General features: G+C 52.1%; 1 protein-coding gene across 5 annotated transcripts in view; it reads right to left on the reverse strand.

Annotated features, from left to right (window-relative positions):
* The window catches only part of TSPAN15 (tetraspanin 15), a 55533-nt gene that overhangs the window by 12160 nt on the left and 25144 nt on the right, over window positions 1-18229 (reverse strand). For 4 of the 5 annotated variants that reach the window (XR_013524933.1, XR_004731985.3, XM_035268137.3 and 1 more), the window contains exons 2-4: window positions 10089-10274; window positions 8693-8767; window positions 1233-1328 (exon numbers count right to left, since the gene is read on the reverse strand). Coding sequence is in view for 3 of the 5 variants with exons in the window: in XM_035268137.3 (XP_035124028.1) it covers window positions 1233-1328; window positions 8693-8767; window positions 10089-10274 (357 nt within the window). In the remaining 2 variants the exon portion in view is untranslated. The remainder of the gene's footprint in view (window positions 1-1232; window positions 1329-8692; window positions 8768-10088; window positions 10275-18229) is intronic. The other variant, XM_035268138.3, reaches the window with a different exon arrangement.

The following is an 18229-nucleotide window of genomic DNA, read 5'->3' on the forward strand; positions in this document are numbered from 1 at the left end:
AGCACTCAGCCCTGGGCCTGGCACCAAGAAAGTGCTCATTCAGCATTAATCATCTCCTACCTCCATCCATCCCAGGAAAAATGAAATCCTAAGCCAGCTAAAGGCAGGTTCCAATAAAAACATCTCACTCTACCCGGAGCAGAACTCAGCTCTCCCGGCCCAAGCTGGCAGGCACATCCCTGGCAGAAAAAGGCTTTCCAGAGGCTGCACCTGTTGTGACTGAAGGGAAGGTCTGGGCCAAGGGAGCAGCCACAGCAAGCGGCCCTGTGTGTGGGGAGAGACTGGTCCCCACTGAGGGCTGGCACAGGGGCCCAGGCTAGCTGAGGCCCCAAGGTTATATCCTAGGAAGTCCTGCCCCAGCTGGGTGGGCCTGCAGCCCTCACTCTGATTATCCTCACCTGGGAGTATGTACCAATGAACCCCACAGCTGGTGCCATGGTCTCACCCTGTGCCTGGCACTGTTCTAAACACGTCTCCTGAATTAAGTCAAGGTAATCCTCATGACAACGCCCCAAGAGCTTCCTGTCATTGTTCTGCTTATGCAGGTGAGGAAGCTGAGGCTCAACTGAAGTTGATGTACAAAAGCCACCCAAGGACAGAAGCTGGCCCTACCACTGCTACTGTTGTTGTTTATATTATTATTATTATTATTACTGCAGCAACAGATTTACATGGACCTAGAGGGGAGAGATGGTGTCCCAAAAGGAACAGGATCATCACCACACTCAAGGAAGTGTCATGGAAGGAAGGGAGGAGTCTGGTTCAGTGTCCCATATTTGGGGGAAACTGAAATCTCCCCATCAGCGCCATCTTTAACTTGACAAGGAGTGACTTGTCACTGAAGGGACTTGGCAGAGGGGCTCTGGACTGGGGGAGGTTGCTCACACCTCAAGGAAGGAGGATCCTCGCCCATTGGAGGGTGTTGTCCTGGGACCCTGCAAGGCTGCTAATAGCAACACCTGACCTTGTTGTGTTTAGGGATGGGGGGCAGGAAGCCAGTGTAACTGGAGAGGGACAGAAGGGTGAGAAGGTTTGTGGCCAGGAATGTAGGCAGAGGACTGGCTAAGAGGACCTGGCCTCCCCATCCTTGGTAAGGGTGAATGCCTCCCAGCCTGACCAGCCACCTGCTTTGGGAATGGCTGAGTTACCCCTCACCCCATCTTTTTACAGGGGCCCGGACGGGGAGTTAAGGGCATGGGAGGAGCATCTCTACCCTGAAGCCCCTGGCTCACCTTTTTCTGAACAAAGTCCATGATGTTTTTGAAGTCCAGATCGTCATAGTAGTTCTCAATTCCTCTTCGAATGTTGTCATTCAGGAAGTCAATGGTCTATTCAGAAGGAGAAATTACAAAGGAAAAGAACCACACACTCCCAGAGTCCATTCCAATATTTCCCAGAAGCCTGGATGGGTAGAGAAAGCACTGCCAGCATGGGGCGGCCCCTCCACTCCCCACTCTGAACGCCCGAGACCTCCCTCTCCACACATCCCCGTGCCTCCAGTGCTCAGCAGATGCCTGAGTCTCTGTGCTATGTCCCAGCAGGAGTAATCACTCCACTCCCTTTACAGACCAGACAGCCCAGGCCTTGAGAGGCTGGGGCCATGCCTGGGGACACACAGCTCTGATGCAGCCATGCCTGAGCTGAGACTTGGCTGTCCTGGTTCCAGACCTGGTGCTCTTTCTACGGCCCGGGGTGGGCCCACGCTGGAATCCTCCCTTTGCCCTCCAGAGCCCCTCTTCACACTCCTCTACCATCCAACCTCTTGTTTTACAGATGGAGACTGAGGCTTGGGGAGGGAGTGAGGTCACAGAGCAGGCTGGGTGGGGTCTTGCCACGACTAGAATTGGGGTCTGCTCATCTCCCTCATGGGCCGCCCTTTTCATCACTGCAGCGCTCAGTCCCCCTCGGCTGGGGCTGGGACAATCCCCGCCCAGAGGAACATGGCAGGCCGCCCTCTCCCAGCCACACTGCACTTTCTGGATCAACAGCCCAGCTGTTGTGCTGAGATCCGGGAGCACAAAGGGCCCCACAGTAGGAAGGGGTGGGGGCAAGAGCGTGGGCAGCCCAGCTCGCTGTGACAATCGCAGCTTTCAGAGCATGGAGGTCAAGTATCAGCAGAGACTGCAGACAAAGCGGGCATTCTCGGCTCTGGTGCCGGACAGAAGAGCCAGACAATTCCCGGGGGTGGCACCACAGGGTACGCTGGGACAACAGAATCCTGGTTCCAGGCCCCATCACAGCTCACTGCTCCTCTCTGGGCCTCAACTTCCCCACTGTGAACCTATAGGCCTGTCTTTAAGGTATCTTCCAGCTCTCAGGATCAAAAACCAAGTCCCAGAGGGGCCGTCAAGCCTCATAATCAAGGACACCATCCCTGCAGCCGTCCAGGCATCAGCTACTTCTTTTAACTTCTGAGCCTCTGCTTGCTTACCCACAAAGTCAGGACAAAAACCCCTTCTGCCTCATAGGGATGTGGTGAGATTTCCATAAACAAGAGCGGCGAAGGCGTTTAGCAGGACACCAGGCACGTCATAGGTCCTGGTGCTGTCATTCTAGATCTGTGTCTGTTTTTCCAGGAGACAACGACATGTGGTACTACTTCACACCCACATGTCACTGGTGGAAAACAAATCCCATGGGAAACTGAGGCCCCAACTCTTGATCAAAAAACTGACTGCAACGGAGGCAGCCCCTAGGGCACAAATCCTGGCCCCCACTCTCCCAAATACTTTGCAGCCCAGAGAGTGAGGTGGCTGGTCCAAGGTCACCCGGCTCATCACTGGCAGAGAGACACTGGGACCAGGGTGTTAAACTCCCAGCCTGACACACTTGATGGTGCTAAGATAAGAAACCAAGGTTCAGTTTTGGGACCATCTCCCAAAATCACCTCCAGGATCAGGAAAAGAGGAACAAAGACTCTAGCACTCAGCTCCCCGAGAGCCTCCCTCTGCTTGAAGCCAAGGTAAAGAAAGAGATGGGCTCAGGGAAACCGGCCTCCCCGGCCAGAAGGAAAGCCCTCTATTGATGATAAGCAGCTGCTCTGAAACAGGCCTGGGACTGCAGAAGACTGAAGTCAGCCCCCAGAGAAGAGGGGAGATGCAGGCTTCTGCGAGCAGCTCTCAACTCACCAGCCCATGGCCCTTCAAGGGCTTGGCACTGGGCCCTGGGGCAGAAGTTGGGTGGGAGGATTGCCTTCCAGCTGAGCAGCTCAGGCAGAACAAGGACTCTCCTGGCCCCAGGCCCACCCTCCGAGATGCCCCCAGGTCATAAAGCTTTTCCACCCTTGGGTGCCTGCTCCTCTGGGTGATGAAGGGACAGGACAGCGGGCTGGGGTATGATTGAGGGTGCCTAAAAAACAGGACATCAGGGTGGGACCAGTCTGCCAGCCAGGGTGGGGCAGGAGAATGAGCTCACAGCATGGAACGGCACCCTGGGCTGAGCTACATACACATGGGGTGCCGCCAGGGTCACGGCCTTACTGAAGGCCACATGTCGGGAGGTTCCTGCCAGGTGGTTTCCCCCTACTCCGGAGGCAACATAGACACAGTGCTGGCCCACCATGTCCCTCTGCACCTGCCCTGGCCCACTGGCCTACTCACAACACCCCCACTGGCCACTATGCTGTTCGGACTCCCCCAGAGCTGGCAAGCGGGTGGGATGAAGGTGGGAAGCCCAGGGCAGGAAGGAAGAGAAGCAGCAGAGTAGAGTCTGCTCTGTGGCCATGGGGAAAGGCTCTGACTCTCTGGTGAGCAGCCCCAGCCTGCCTCCCCAAACCCTCCCAGCTCCTGGGCACTTTCCCAGGATTTCGAGATTTCGAGAGGGGCCTCTGAAAATTAGGCCTTCCATCTGGTAAGCTGAGCCCAGTTGCTGCGGAAAGGCGGCCCCGATGGAGGCCTCTCTAAGTGGGCAGGAGTGACAGATGTCCCTGGGCTATGTGGACAGCAGCTGCCCCCAATGCCCACCAGGGAGCTCTTTGGGGCTCTTGCAAGTATGCGCTACTTGTGCATGTGTGCACGTGTGCATGTCTGCATGTGTGCCAGGAGACGAGGAGGACACTGGGATGGTTCTGTGGGGGTGAGGGGGGTGGGTGTGTGTGTGACAAGATCCCATGAGGTAAGCTGGCTGTGCAGTTTACCTGTAAAGTGCTATGCCAACGTTGACAGCACTGGTAACATTCAGAGAGACCAGGAAGCCACTCAGAAGACAGGAAAGAGAGAATTCTAGCTTTCTCTGCCATTCCCAGAGGCCCAATGTACCCAGTGCCACCGCCCCCACCCCATTCCCCTCCAAACCAGGCCATGCCAGCAGAGGCAGTTCTAGTGAGGACTAAACCAGGCTAAATTAAGCAAAGAGTAAGCAAACATCAAAGGCCACAGGGTTTGAAAGCATGTTGTTTAAAGCACCAGAGAAAGCTATGAAGAACTGTCCTTTCTAGCTTTGTCTTTTAAATAGTTTTAAAGATATCTGAAGCCTACGCATCACCTCTCTCTCAGGGTTTTTTAATGAATGAAGAATTGAAGGGGGTGGGGCAATGTGGTGGCATCTCCTCCAGCACAGAGGTCAGAGGGATAGAAAAAGGAGTGGAGAGGCCAGCGGCTGGAGCCTCCCACCAGGCCAGCTGCCTGAACAGGACCAAGACCCCTTCTGAGAAAGGAGCAGCCCGGGGCTCCTCCAGGCTGCCTCTGGCTAACACCACTTCCATGCAGCCTGAGACCTGAGGCTGGGAAGGCCTGCTGCTGGCCTAGTGCGGACCTAGTTCTCAAACTTGGAGGAGGATCTGGTCACAGTGGCCGCTGCCTATAATCCCAACACTTTGGGATGCCGAGGCAGGAAGATCACTTGAGTCCAGGAGTTCAAGACCAGCCTGGGCAATATGACAAGGCCTCATCTCCACCAATCAATCAATCAATCAATCTCCAGGCTTGGTGGCACACACCTGTAATCCCAACTATTCAGGAGGCTAAGGGTGGGAGGATCGCTTGAGCCTGGGAGCTGAGGCTGCAATGAGCTGTGAGTGCACCACTGTACTCCAGCCTGAATGACAGAGCAAGACCCTGCCTCAAAAACAAAACATAATAAAAACTTGGAGGAGAGGTGCGTGGCCTAGGATTTTCCTCCTTCCTTTGTGCCTGGAGCCGAGCCATCATCTTAGCCTTTCCCCGCTAGTCCCTCTAGAATGGGGCCTTGTTCTCATTGACCCTACACCCTAACCTCTGCTCCAGTCCCAGTAGAAGCCCAATCTGCCAACCTGAAGTGGAAGAGAACCCAGGGAGCCAGAAGAAAAGAGTATGTGGGAAGGGGCACGTGGAGTGAGCATCTCCAGACCCTTCCTCAGACCTGGCCGGAGTCACAGGTTCATAACCATGATCGGGGAGGGTTATGTTTCAGGGTCCCCGGGACTGGGGGCTCCAGCCTCACTCCCTGATGGCCGTCCACAGTGGGGCACACCTCGGGGGGTGTCTGGCCAGACCAGCAAGGAGCACTCTCTACTTCTGGATGGCCAGCAGTTCTGCTATAGGTGGGCAGGATACACAGCTGGCCCTCCACATCCACGGGTTCTGTACCCGCAGATTTGAACAACAGTGGATGGAAAATATTTGGAAAAAAGGAACAATAAAAATAACAACACAACAGTAAAAAAAAATACAAATTAAAGAAAAATATACCATAAACAACTTTCTACACAGCTTTTACACTGTATTAGGTATTTGGTTTTTTTGTTTTGTTTTGTTTTTTTGAGACAGAGTCTCGCTCTGTCACCTAGGCTGGATGGAATGATGTTGGCTCACTGCAGCCTCCACCTCCCAGGTTCAAGCGAATCTCTTGCCTCAGCCTCCCATAGTAGCTGGGATTACAGGTGCCCACTGCCATGCCTGGCTAATTTTTGTATTTTTACTAGAGATGCGGTTTCACTATGTTGGTCAGGCTGGTCTCGAACTCCTGACCTCAAATGATCCACCTGCCTCAGCCTCCCAAAGTGCTGGGATTATAGGTGTGAGCCACCACGCCTGGCCCTGTATTAGGTATTTATAAGTAATCTAGAAGTGATTTACCGGAGGATGAGTGTAAGTTATATTCAAGTACTACACCATTTTATATAAAGGACTTGAGCATGCATGGATTTGGGTACCCTTTGGTGGGAGGGGCATGTCCTGGAACCAATCCCCCGCGGACACTAAGGGCAACTGTATATATTCAGGTGCTTGGCTGAGAGAGCCATGGTGCCACCTACTTTCTCCTGCCTCTGGCCTCAAGGTTGTGTCCCAAGCCAGCTTGTGCCAGTGCCAGGATAAAATAGGCAGGCTGGTGCTCCCTGCTGTTCCCTGACCACACTGTCAGGTAGGACCCACAATGCCCACTAATCCTGCCCTGGTAGTAGAGAGAGAAGGCCTGAGATGGGGGTATAGACACACCCACTAGTGCCCAGACCCTCCAAGTGTCCACACTCAGCTGCACCTGGCTGGGAACATGAGGAGCTGCCCACCTCTGACACCTGACACCCTCACAAGAAGCCCCAGAACAAGCGGGGGCAAGAGCAGGTGTCAAGAGGGCTGAGACCCAGACAGCTGGGGAAGTCGCTCAGGTCCTCCTCCAGTCCCTGGCTGGGGTCAGGGCATCGTACTTCTGCTCCCAAGGCCTGCTCTATGCCCGGATCCCCAGTGCACGGCCACTTGCCCCTGTATGAGTGGAGAAGCCGCTCCAGTCCAACTGTCAGACCATGTTGGCAGCAGAAACCTTGCCCAGGGTCAGGGGCTGGGGGAGATTTTTCCTTATATCCAGGAGTCTGTTTAGCTGGCCATAAACTGGGCCTGGGCTCCAGCCAGGAAAGCACTAACCCACAGCCCCTGGAAAGCTGCAGGCTGGCCAGAAGCTCTGCTGTCTGCACAGAGAGGCTGCCCGCAAATGGAATAAAGATCTCTCCCCTGAAGATGCTGGAAAGTGAAACAGCATCTGGATCTGCCAGCTCAAAGGAGAGGATCTGATAAGCAGAAAAGAGGCAAAGGGAGGGGTAGGTAGAATAGAGGAAAAGGGAGAAGCAGCCCCAAATGGAATAAAGCCCCTTTCCTGAGACTCATAAAACAGGAAGGCGCCTGGACTCCAGGGGTATAGACTTGCCTGCAGTTAGGTCCCACTGCAGGAGGCCTGGCAGAACAGGTATGGTCCCTGATCCCACCTGGGCTGGAATGACAGGCACTCGCACGAACATTTTCACAGGGCCAGAACCTGGGCCATCTGAGAGCTCTGCGCAACCCAGAGTGTGGGACAGCACCCGCTGCCTTGACAGCAACTGCTGACAAGAAAAATAATTTGTCTGGGCACAGGGGTGCACGCCTGAAGTCCCAGCTACTTGGGAGGCTAAGGCTGGGGATTGCTTGAGCCCAGGGGTTCCAGGCTGTAGTGAGCTATGATCGCACCACTGCTCCAGCCTGGGCGACAGAGACTCTATCTCAAAAAAATAAATAATTTGTTTAAAAAAAGATAATTTGGTCCACAGTCCTGATGCATGTCTCAGCAGTGACTGCCCCAATGCACCAGGACCAAGCTGTCTGGGGTGGGGAGGGGTGCAGGCTGGGCAGTGGACACAGGATATGGGGCTTCTGCAGACATGCCCTGCTCCTCAAGCCCCACCTGCGGCAGCAATGTGGGATGAGGACAAAGGAAGAAGATTATGGGAGGAAGACGGAGCCCTGGGTTGGAGTCAGCCCTGCTCCACCACCAGCTTCCTGTGGGGCCTTGACCACTATGTGCCAGAACCATGCCCGGTCCTTCACATGCATTCTCTCATCAAATCTGTGAGCTAGGAGGTATCCCCTAATAATCCAAGAGGCCAGGTAACTTGCCCAAGGTGGCACAGCTAGTATGAGGCGCATACATCCTGCCTAAAGGAGCTGAGGACCGGGAGCCATGAGAACCTTTCCAGCTCTAAGGGGCCCTGATTATGCAAGCCCTGCCAGGGCCGGGACATCAGGCATCACCCTGTCAACCTGCCCCTCCCGTCACTCCTCTAGCCAGCACAACAGCCTCTGCCGGTACTGCCTCCAAAACATACAACAAATCGCCTTTTTGGCGCAGCCCCACCGCCTCCACCTCAGTCCAAGCCATCTTACCCCATTCCTAGGACGGCCCCCACAGCCTCCCAGCTGGGCCCCAGGTACACCCTCAACTCCGCACTGTTCATTCCTCAACTCAGCAGCCAGGGTCAAATATAAACTGGGTCACATCACTTCCCACTTGAGACTCTCCAAAGGCTCCTACCACCTCTAAAAAAAAACTCCAAGCTCCTAACCCATGGCCTACAAGGACCTCTGTGACCTACCTGGCCAGCCCTTTCGACTTCACCTTCTGCCCCTCTCCATCTCACCCACCCTCAGCCATGTGGCCTCCATGCTGTTTTGCTCATATGCCAAGCTCGTTTCTGCTCAGCTTCCCTCTGCTGGGACCTCACTCAGCGGGCTCCTTTCACCATTTCAGCACGGTCTTCCCACCTCCTCCCAGGCACTCTCACGTCAGCCTGGTTCATTTTCTTAGTCGCCACTTTACTTGTTCAGTGCCCATCATTCTGTTTCAGCAGAATGAAAGCTCCATGGGGGTCATCTGCCCTGCTCACTGCTGCACCCTCAGTTAACAGCCCAAGGCACCCACAGTGGGTGCTCCATATACATGTGGCCGATACACAAATCCACAGGCCTACCTGGTTCCGGAAGATCAAGGCCACCACGCCACCAATGAGCTCCATGATGAGGCAGATCCCAAGGATGTACATGAACTGGAAAACAGAATTCAGAGACTCACCTGGAGCAGGGCAGAGGGCACACTATCTGCAGGGCACTGGAAAATGACAAATCGAATGGCCTTTGCAGCAGTGCACTAGAAACCGGAACTGCTGCCCATCATGGGAGGATGTTTTATGAAGACCATGCAAGCACACGGAGAAGCGTCCCTGGGGAGCTCCTATTGGCTCCCGGGCCTCTGCCCCTTCCTCCTGTGAGAACGTGGACGTGGACAGGCATGCCCCAGGAAAACCTATCTCTGGAGCCAAAGGACAGGAAGAGTGACTCAGCTGTCCCAGCCAGATCCTTACCTCCATTTGTCCCAGGGGTCTATGTGGAAGAGCATGCCCTTCCCCCACCACCATGAGGGGAGCTGGGCCTCACTGCCACTGAGCCAGAGGGGCTGGGCCTGGCTTAATGGGCAGGCTGGGACAGTATTTCCAGCTCCCCAGAGAGACCCCTCAGATATGACTTCCCAGATCCCCCAGAGTGGGTAAGGGGGATACCTGAAGCTTAGAGGATATGCACCTCAGTTCTGCCCTTTGCTAGAGAGCAGCCATTGTCCAAACTGATTTCAGCAACTTCCAGCCTCAAGCAGCATGGAAACCCGCCTGGTAGGGGATTCCCATGTGAGGGGAGACAATGAGGTCAAGAGACACAAAAGTGCAGAGGAAATGGACCGGCCTCACCACTACCCCCAGCTCTGGGGGGTCATCCCTCACTCCACAATAACGGGATGCAGGTAGGGTTGACTCCCCATGCCCCATCCCAGAATGGGCACATGGCCCAAGCCAGGCTCACCAGAGTATTGGGACTTTGGCTAGAGCTGGTAGGAAGGATTTCCTGGGATCCAGAACCATAAAAACTCTGCTGGCCCAAGGCAGGCTGTGACTACTGCAAAGGGAGCAGCCCCTGCTGGGAGGGGCTGGGGAGACTGCCCAACCCTGCCCAGGGGTGCCATCTAAACCTCTGGACCCGATGTGTGTTTGCTGGTTGCATGAGTTAACGACTCACCACCACCTCCTTTTTTTGTCTTTGCTTGCTCTCATTTGAGTGTGGTTTTTCCTACTCAAAACTGAGGGTCCAGATGAACACAGAGTTCAAGTAAGAACAGTAGTCAAATCAGCTTTCACATGCAGAAAGGGAGGCGGCCTGGGCACTCTTAGGCCAATGTGGTCAGATGGGCTGATCTAAGGAACTCTCTAGAGGAGCTGGTTTAAGGCAAGGACAAAAAAAACTGAGCTGCCCAAGGGCACACAGGCAGACACCGCAGCTCTCCTGGGGAGTCCCAGCAGAGGGGTGGTGCGGTCCACTCACTGCTTGGAGAAGGAACAGGTTGTCACGGAGGGATGCCAGCACACCAATGAAGGAGACCATGAACATGACGACACCCAGGAGGATGAGGATGATGGCCGGAGCCAGGAAGGCACTTTCAAGGGTTTTATATTTCTGCCGCTCAACCTCTGCATAGATCCCCACGGACAGGACCAGGGCCCCGATCAACTGTAGCAACAAAACAGAGGGTGAGAGAGAGACTGAGGTCACTTGACTTTCCTGCAAAGAGTCATCTGGGGCTGTGGTACCTGCTGTGGGGGAGGCTTGTCCCAGGTTATAGCACAGAAAGGGCCCTGTAAGGAGCTGAACTGGGTTTCCCCAAAATTCCTCTATTGAAATCCTAACCCCCGTTACCTCGAAATGTGACTATATTTGGAGACAGGGCTCTTAAAGAACTAATTAAAGTCAAAATGAGGTCACTAAGGTGGCCCTAATCCAATATGACTGCTGTCCTTATAAGAGGAAGAGATTCCCCCTCCCACCCCTCGGCGACAGGGCCAAGCGGGAGTGGGCAGGGAAATAATATAAATAAATAAATAAATAAATAAAAAGAGGAAGAGATTAAAACAGACCCGCACAGAGGGAAGACCGTGTGAAAACACAGGGGGAAGGCAGTGTCTACAAGCCAGAGAGGCCTCGGAAGAAATCAACCCTGCCACCTTGATCTTGGACTTCTAACCTCCAAAACTGTAAGAAAATAATGTCTGTTATTTAGGTCATTCAGTCTGGTACTTGATGTTATGACAACCCAGGCTGACTAACACAGACCCACTCTGGAGATGCCACCTTAGAGGACAGTAAACATCGCTTCTCGGCATTTTGGCTAAGATCAAGTGTACAGGAGAGTATAGATGGGTTAGGGGAAATGCTATTGGCTGGAGGGTCAGAGAACATGGGTTCGAGCCCCAGCTCTGCTACTGGTGAACCCTTGGCCTTGGACAGGCATTTGACCATGTGAGTCTGTGTTCTCATCTGAAAGACGGGCATGAAGACATTCATTTCTGCACTGCTCACACCACAGCATTTGTGAGAGAATGAACGTGAAGACACTACAAACCCGGAAGTACGAGGCCACGTAATTCATATGAAACAGGCAGGTCATCCAAAGTTAATTCTGGAAGTGCTCAAGGGGACAGACATTTCACACAGTACCATAATGTGGAATTTACTTTCAGGATGACCTCTGAGAAGGCCAAAGGTTGGAGCAGGAGGAATTTTGAGGGAATTTGCAAGTAGAATCCCTCATTCTCAACTTTTCTAACAGTGGAAATGCTGTTTTAGAACACTCTGAAACTTTCCACCAGGAAAAACCAGGCTCCTTGCTGCTTGTCAACCGCCAGGTGTGCCTACCCCAGGGCCTTTGCACCGGCAGTTCCGACTGCCCCAGACCCCCGCATGGCTCACTCTCCCACCTCCTTCTCTTCTTTGCTTAGTTGCCACCTGCTCTGGGGGCCCTTCAGGACCAATTTATTTACAGGTGAAAAGTCCCTCCCTGCAAAACTCCTGATCTCCTTTCCCTTTTTTATTTTCTCTCTTGCACTACCAGTATTTAACATACTACACTATTTCCGGTTGTTTTTTTTAATTTGCCTTTCTCACTAGAACATAAGCTCTAGGAGGGATTTCTCGATTGCTTCAGGCATCCCCAGCACCCAGACATCCTGAAACTGAGGAAGTATTATCAGCATTTATGATCGATGTCTGCTGAATGAACAAGACCTGGGCTTTCCAACAGACCCTTTGAGTTCAAGTCAGGCACTGTCTACCCAGTCCCTTTCCTTCTCGGCATTTTGGCTAAGAATTTCCTGTCCAAGAATTCTGACTTTCTGGGCAACGTGTTCCGGAGGGCAGGGACAAATCATCAGATAACTGGACTTCTCCACTAAGCTGAAGGCAGCATGGGAGAGTAAGTGGAAGACACGGCGCTGTCAGCTAGGGTCCAAGGAGAGGAAGAGACGATGCAGACACATTTTGGCGGGAGGTGGCATGAGCACAGACACCCCAGTGTCATCACACAGAACACCAAGGAGGCCGCCCCTCCAGCCAATCACCCGGCTGCCTGAGCCTTAAACTGACTTCATGGATCTCCTTACCTATATCATGTCCTCAAGTAGATGCCCATGACCTCCTTCTAAAGAGGGCTAAATCCTGAGTGAAGGGAAGTGACTGCCTCCTCCTAAGCTTTGACGCATGACAGGGATGCCAAAAGTCAAACAAACAGACCGAGCTTATGCAGAAACACTGGATAACAGAGGATTACCAGGAAATCATCTCATTTGGATCCAGTACTCTGCTATGTTTCAGGGCTAAGTGCCATTCTCCTCAGTTTGAAAAATTAATCCGGGATTACTGAGACCCTTCCCCTGAGTCTAGAAGGATGCCCTTCCAACACACGGGCCAGGAGGGGCTCAAGACACTGACTAGCTCGGCCACCAGCCACTTACTAACAAGTTAGCTTTACAAGGCAGGGGACACACACACACACACACACACACACACACACAAACACACACACTACCTCCCTACAGGAAAATGGAGACCATGAAAAATACCTACTTTTGGTAGAGAAAGGCAAACCAGAGACTAACTGGTCAGTCATGCTGCAAAACCCAAAACATGGAGAAATCACTGTTTGAGGATGGCCTAAGTGCCCCAGGTCCTCGGAGAGCAATGGTAAGCAGTCTTTAAAAAGCCAAGTCTGGCCAGGCACAGTGGCTCACACCTATAATCCCAGCACTTTGGGAGGCTGAGGCGGGCAGATCACCTGAGGTCAGGAGTTCAAGACCAGCCTGAACAACATGGTCTCTACTAAAAATACCAAAAATTAGCCAGGCATAGTAGTGAGTGCCTGTAATCCCAGCTACTCAGGTGGCTGTGACAGAAGAATAGCCTGAGCATGGGAGATGGAGGTTGCAGTGAGCTGAGATCACGCCATTGCACTCCAGCCTGGGCAACAAGAGCAAAACTCCAACTCAAAAAAAAAAAAAAAGCCAAGTCCAAGCTGGGCAAAGGAGGCTGAGGTGGGCAGATCACTTCAGGCCAAGAGTTCAAGACCAGCCTGGCCAACATGGCAAAGCCTCACCTCTACTAAAAATTAGCTAGGCATGGTAGCACATGCCTATAATCTCAGCTACTTGGGAGGCTGAGGCAGGAGAATCTCTTGAACCTGGGAGGCAGAGGTTGCAGTGAGCCAAGATTGTGGCACTGTACTCCAGCCTAGGAGACAGAGAGACTCCATCTCAAAAAAGAAGAAAAGAAAAAATAAAAAAAAAGCCAAGTCCCCCTCCTCAATGACTCCACCCATGAGGAATCACCCACTAAACTCTAACCCTGGACAAGCAAAGGCTCATCTACCTCTGAGCGGAGAATCATCGTTAACCCCACAGAGCATGGAAGATTTCAGAGCCCAGGCATGGAGTGAATAAAATATTCAGTGACTCAGGTACTCCAGGGTGGCAGAGGTAGGGTTTTTTCTTCCATCTTGATGAAAAGCGTAATTCTCACCCTGTCACAGAACCAACACAACTATTATACCTTAACATTTTCAGAACTGGACCAATATACTTTTAAAATTCTACGTTCCCTATTGTAAAAAAAAATCCTTCTTCTCTGGCAGGATGAGGACAACTGACATCCTTCCCCCTTCCCCTGTCCCAGCCTGTTCCCATTCCTCCTTCCACAGCCTGGGGCTGTGCTTCTGAGTTAAAGTACTCTGCTTTGGAAACCATCCCCCAAACACCAGAGCTGCCACTGACCCCAGTGCTGAACAGAACTGACCCCAGCCCTCTCCATAAAGCCAGTCAGTGGCTTCTTTTACTTTTACAAGCTCCCCAGCATCCCGGGACCCACTCCAGAACAGCCTTGCTGGCAGAAAATAAAACTTCCCTTGCTCTGATCTCACTCTGCCATTATAAAGCATTGCCATTTCCTTGCTGGTTAGCCTTGAGACATTTCCAGACCACAAACGCCATGGGAAAAGCTCCCAAAAGCAAATGTAAACCCAGTACTCCCTCAAACCATCCGAGGCCCTATTTTTCCTGGTCCAGCAGAAGGAGCTGCCACCCCAACCCTCCCAGCAGCCTGGCTGGCAACTCCCAGGCAGCTCCCCATACAGCACAGACCTCTCTGGGCTTCCCATGCAAATGCCCCCAAGAGCAGTGGGCATGGGGAGAGGCCAGCATAAACCTTCCCAAGGACTTCAAAATTTCCAAATGATATTTACATCTCCGATGACATCAGTTTATCCATCTGAGGATAAAATTATCTGTCAATGCCAGCATGCAATCCCATCCGCTCCACTCTGCTAATTATAGCCTTCCACCAGGCAGCCGGCCACTCAGCTCTAGTGCAGGAAGCAAATGGCCCATCTGTCAAGCAGGACAGCCTCAGCTAAACAGGGTTGGGTTGGGTGGGGGGCACATGCCATGCCCATTTGGGGCCAAAGAGGGAAAGTGCGTGCTGCTGCCAGCCCACAGGCCAAGCCCAAAAGCCCAGGCTTTGTGAACCACGTGGCGTCTTCAACAGAGTGCAGAGGAGCCCTGTGGCCCAGGATAAACCAGGCCTGAAGGTCCCCTCTTAGCCCTGCATCCTGGAACCCTGTTTCCTCTTGTGCAGGGAGGGGCCCAGCTCCAGGCAGCTGCTGGGAAGCAGAAGGCTCTGTGAGGCATTCCAGCACCTGTGTCTCCTGAAGGAAGCATCTGGTCACCCATCCCGGCTGCCTTACCCCAGCTAGGGCAAGTCTGTGCTTAATGCTTAATGAGGACCTGCAAGGCCCATTTTCACCCCCAAAAAGCAAATACTAGGCTCTATTGTGTTCCAGGCCCCATATTACATTCTGTAGGCTCACAAGGGACCAGAAGACTATTGAGAAGGGAGAGTAAGAGAGGCTGGAACTGATGGTCCCATGGATGGCATTTAGGGAGCTTTCAAACTGGAGACAGAGAAAAATCCACATCTTTACTTTTGTTTACCTCTAACTGAAATATCCCTTCCATATGGGATGTGGGCAACAAACTGAAGAAGTTTTAACAGCGCCTACAACTTTTCACCAGTACAAATCACATTACAATTATTTTGAATTCCTTATTACTTCAAAATTACAATAGCATTCCCACTGCTAGAGCTTGTGACTGAATGTACTGATAAAGCAGCACATTATTACATCAAAAATTTGGTTGTATAAAATTGCATCCTTCTATAATTGGTTTCTTTGTAACCATGTGTATTCCATTTTATGCATTTAAGTATCTTGTTCTGAGAAGGGACCCACAGGCTTCCCCAGAGAACCAAAGGGTTGCTGGCACAAAGAAATTAAGAACCCCTGGGCTACAGGAAGCAAATATCATTCCTGCCACAGAGAGGCGAAGAGGGCTCTAGGAATTTGAACAAAAGTGACGGGAAGGAGGGAGAGAGCGGAACGTCAGGATGAGCCCGTCAGAGCCTGCAGTTCCTGGAAGGCCCTGAGAACTACTGCATGTCGCAACAGTCTCATGGAGCTCTCGAGGTCCAGGGCTCCATATTGGGCCAAAACAAAGCGCTTTTCAGAGATTCTAGCTTGAAATGGGGTGGAGAAGAACTAAACTCCAAGGCTTGAGAGAGGTTTTGAATAAAGTGGGACTAGCAGGGCCCCCTCCTCCTGCCCAGAAAACCCTGCACCTCCTGTTCGGAGGCCCTCTGCCCCAGGTCCATCCAGCCTGGCCCCCGGCCACGCCCACCCTGCAGACAGCCACCTGCTCTGGATGCTGCTGCCCCAGCTTCTCCTGTGCAGAGCAAGGTGCTGGCGGGAGCAGCAGAGGCAACAGTGGAGGCAGGCGTTCTGGGCCTCCATGGGTGAGCTCAGTACCCTTGGCCATGTCACTTCCCGCTTATGGGCCTCGTTTTTCACCTGTAAAACAGTAAAGCCTGTTGGCTCTTATAGTGATTATGCTGTGATACTATCCTGTCTGGGGTCATACCTGCATCATCTCATCCCCCTTAATCAACACATCCCCTCACACACCAAGAAACAACTAACCTCGTTTCATAGACCAGGCTCAAAGAGGCTAAGCAGCACAGAACCCATTAAAGAGTCAAGATTCATAACCAAAACTCCTCTGGCTGGCCAGCCACTAAGGCTACCAGACGCGCCTTTTGTGAAGAACTGTGGGGAAGAGGGTATGAAACGGCTTTGCAAAATACAAAGTCGACAATAGTAGAGCGGCAGTGGGGAGAGAACTTCCTAGATGATGCCAATACCTGGTGCAGTAGCCACAGGCCACATGTGGCTAGCAAGCTTTTGAAATGGGGCCCTGGTGCCTGGGGAACTGAACTTTCCGTGTCATTTTGCTTTAAGTTAAATTCGACCACAGGTAGCTGGTGGCCACATTTTGGACAGCACAGGTCTAGAGCATCTCTTGCTGGTGCTGCCCCTCACCACTCCTACAAGGTTCCTTTCTGAAGGTAGAGCCCATCCTTTTGGAAAAGCACATGCTCTAACCCTCCTGCCACGAGCTAGGGAAGGTTCGGTAAGTGTTCACCAATTTACTTTTGGAAAAGGCACACACTCCAACCCTCCGGCCACAAGCTAGGGAAGGCTCAGTAAGTGTTCACCAACTTACTCCGGAGAAGAGTCTTCTCTCCCACATCCCCAAGGTAGCTGGGCTCCTGCCGTCCCACTCCCCTTTCTCATAAGGAAAGCAAAACAGATCAGGGATAGGCAGTCCTGGCAATGCCCCAACCAAACTGCTACAGGGCCCATTACACTGAACCTCCATCCCACTGACCTGGCCCTACCTGTGCTTGAGGAACGGGGCTCCCCCACAATCCCAAATCAAAGCCAGCTCTTGAGAAAGCAGCAGAGGCTGCCTCCCACCACCAGCAAAGGAGCATTCACTGGTCTTTGTCACTAGCACTTTGCTGTCAACCCTGCCTTGACTCTGGACAGGACTTCTTCCTTTATAAAAACTGGACATCATCTGGGCATGTTGGCTCACACCTATAATCTCAGTACTTGGGAGGCTGAGGTGGGCAGATCACAAGGTCAGGAGAGGTCTGACCAACATGGTGAAACCCCATCACTACTAAAATACAAAAAATTAGCCGGGCGTGGTGGTGCGAGCCTGTAGTCCCAGCTACTCAAGAGGCCGAGGTAGGGGAATCACTTGAACCTGGGAGGTGGAGACTGCAGTGAGCCAAGATCGCACCACTGCACTCCAGCCTGGTGACAGAGCAAGGCTCAGTCTCAAAAAAAAAAAAAAAAAAACCTGGACATCAAGTACAGAGAACCTGGTTAACTGTAATCTTTGGTCCCTGAAATTTTCTGGCACAGCCTGGTTTTTTGAGACCCTTTGAGACAGGGTCTCACTCTGTCATCCAGGCTGGAGTGCAGTGGCATAGCTCCCTGCAGCCTCCATCTCCTGGGCTCAAGTGATCCTCCCATCTCAGCCTCCCAAAGTACTGGGATTACAGGTGTTGAACCACACATGAATGTGCCTGACTGTTTGTTACCATTAGTAATGTCAGAGTGCCATTGATCAACCAGTCCTTCTGTCCCCACTGATCTGCTATGACCCCACTGTCATACCCTAAGGTTCTACATACACCTGGGGCTGCTTCTGGCTCTCTCTTCCATTGATCATTCTATCTGTCCCTAAACAAACCTCCTTAGTGTAATGACTTCGATTTAGCAACACATCATGCCATCTGGTAGGCCAAGACTCTCCTTCCTGTCTTTTTGGGAAGTGTCCTAGATATCCTCAGATCCCAATTCTTCCATATACATTTCAGGATCCTCTTCTCAAGTCTCAGGGAAAAAAAAAAATCAACTGGGCTTTGATTGGAACCACAATGAATCTATAGATCCTTTTGGGGAGACATGGCACTGCTACTCTAGCAGATCTTCCTGCTCCTAAATGGAATAAATAATAAATATTTATTGTTTGTAAATTATCCCTTTATTAATATTATTAAATAGATAATCCCTTCCTAATTTATGACTTCTTTAACAACAGTTCTCATTGTCTCCCTCAAGCTTTCCATGTTGTCTGAGTAGAGCTGGAGAAAGACATCTAAAAGTCTTGGGTTTGTCAGTCCAAAAGTGACAAACATGGCCTTTGGAGAATACATCTCTCTAGGAAGCAAAGTGG

Source organism: Callithrix jacchus, chromosome 12, assembly GCF_049354715.1.
Source record: "Callithrix jacchus isolate 240 chromosome 12, calJac240_pri, whole genome shotgun sequence".
In the NCBI taxonomy this organism is placed as follows: domain Eukaryota; kingdom Metazoa; phylum Chordata; class Mammalia; order Primates; family Cebidae; genus Callithrix; species Callithrix jacchus.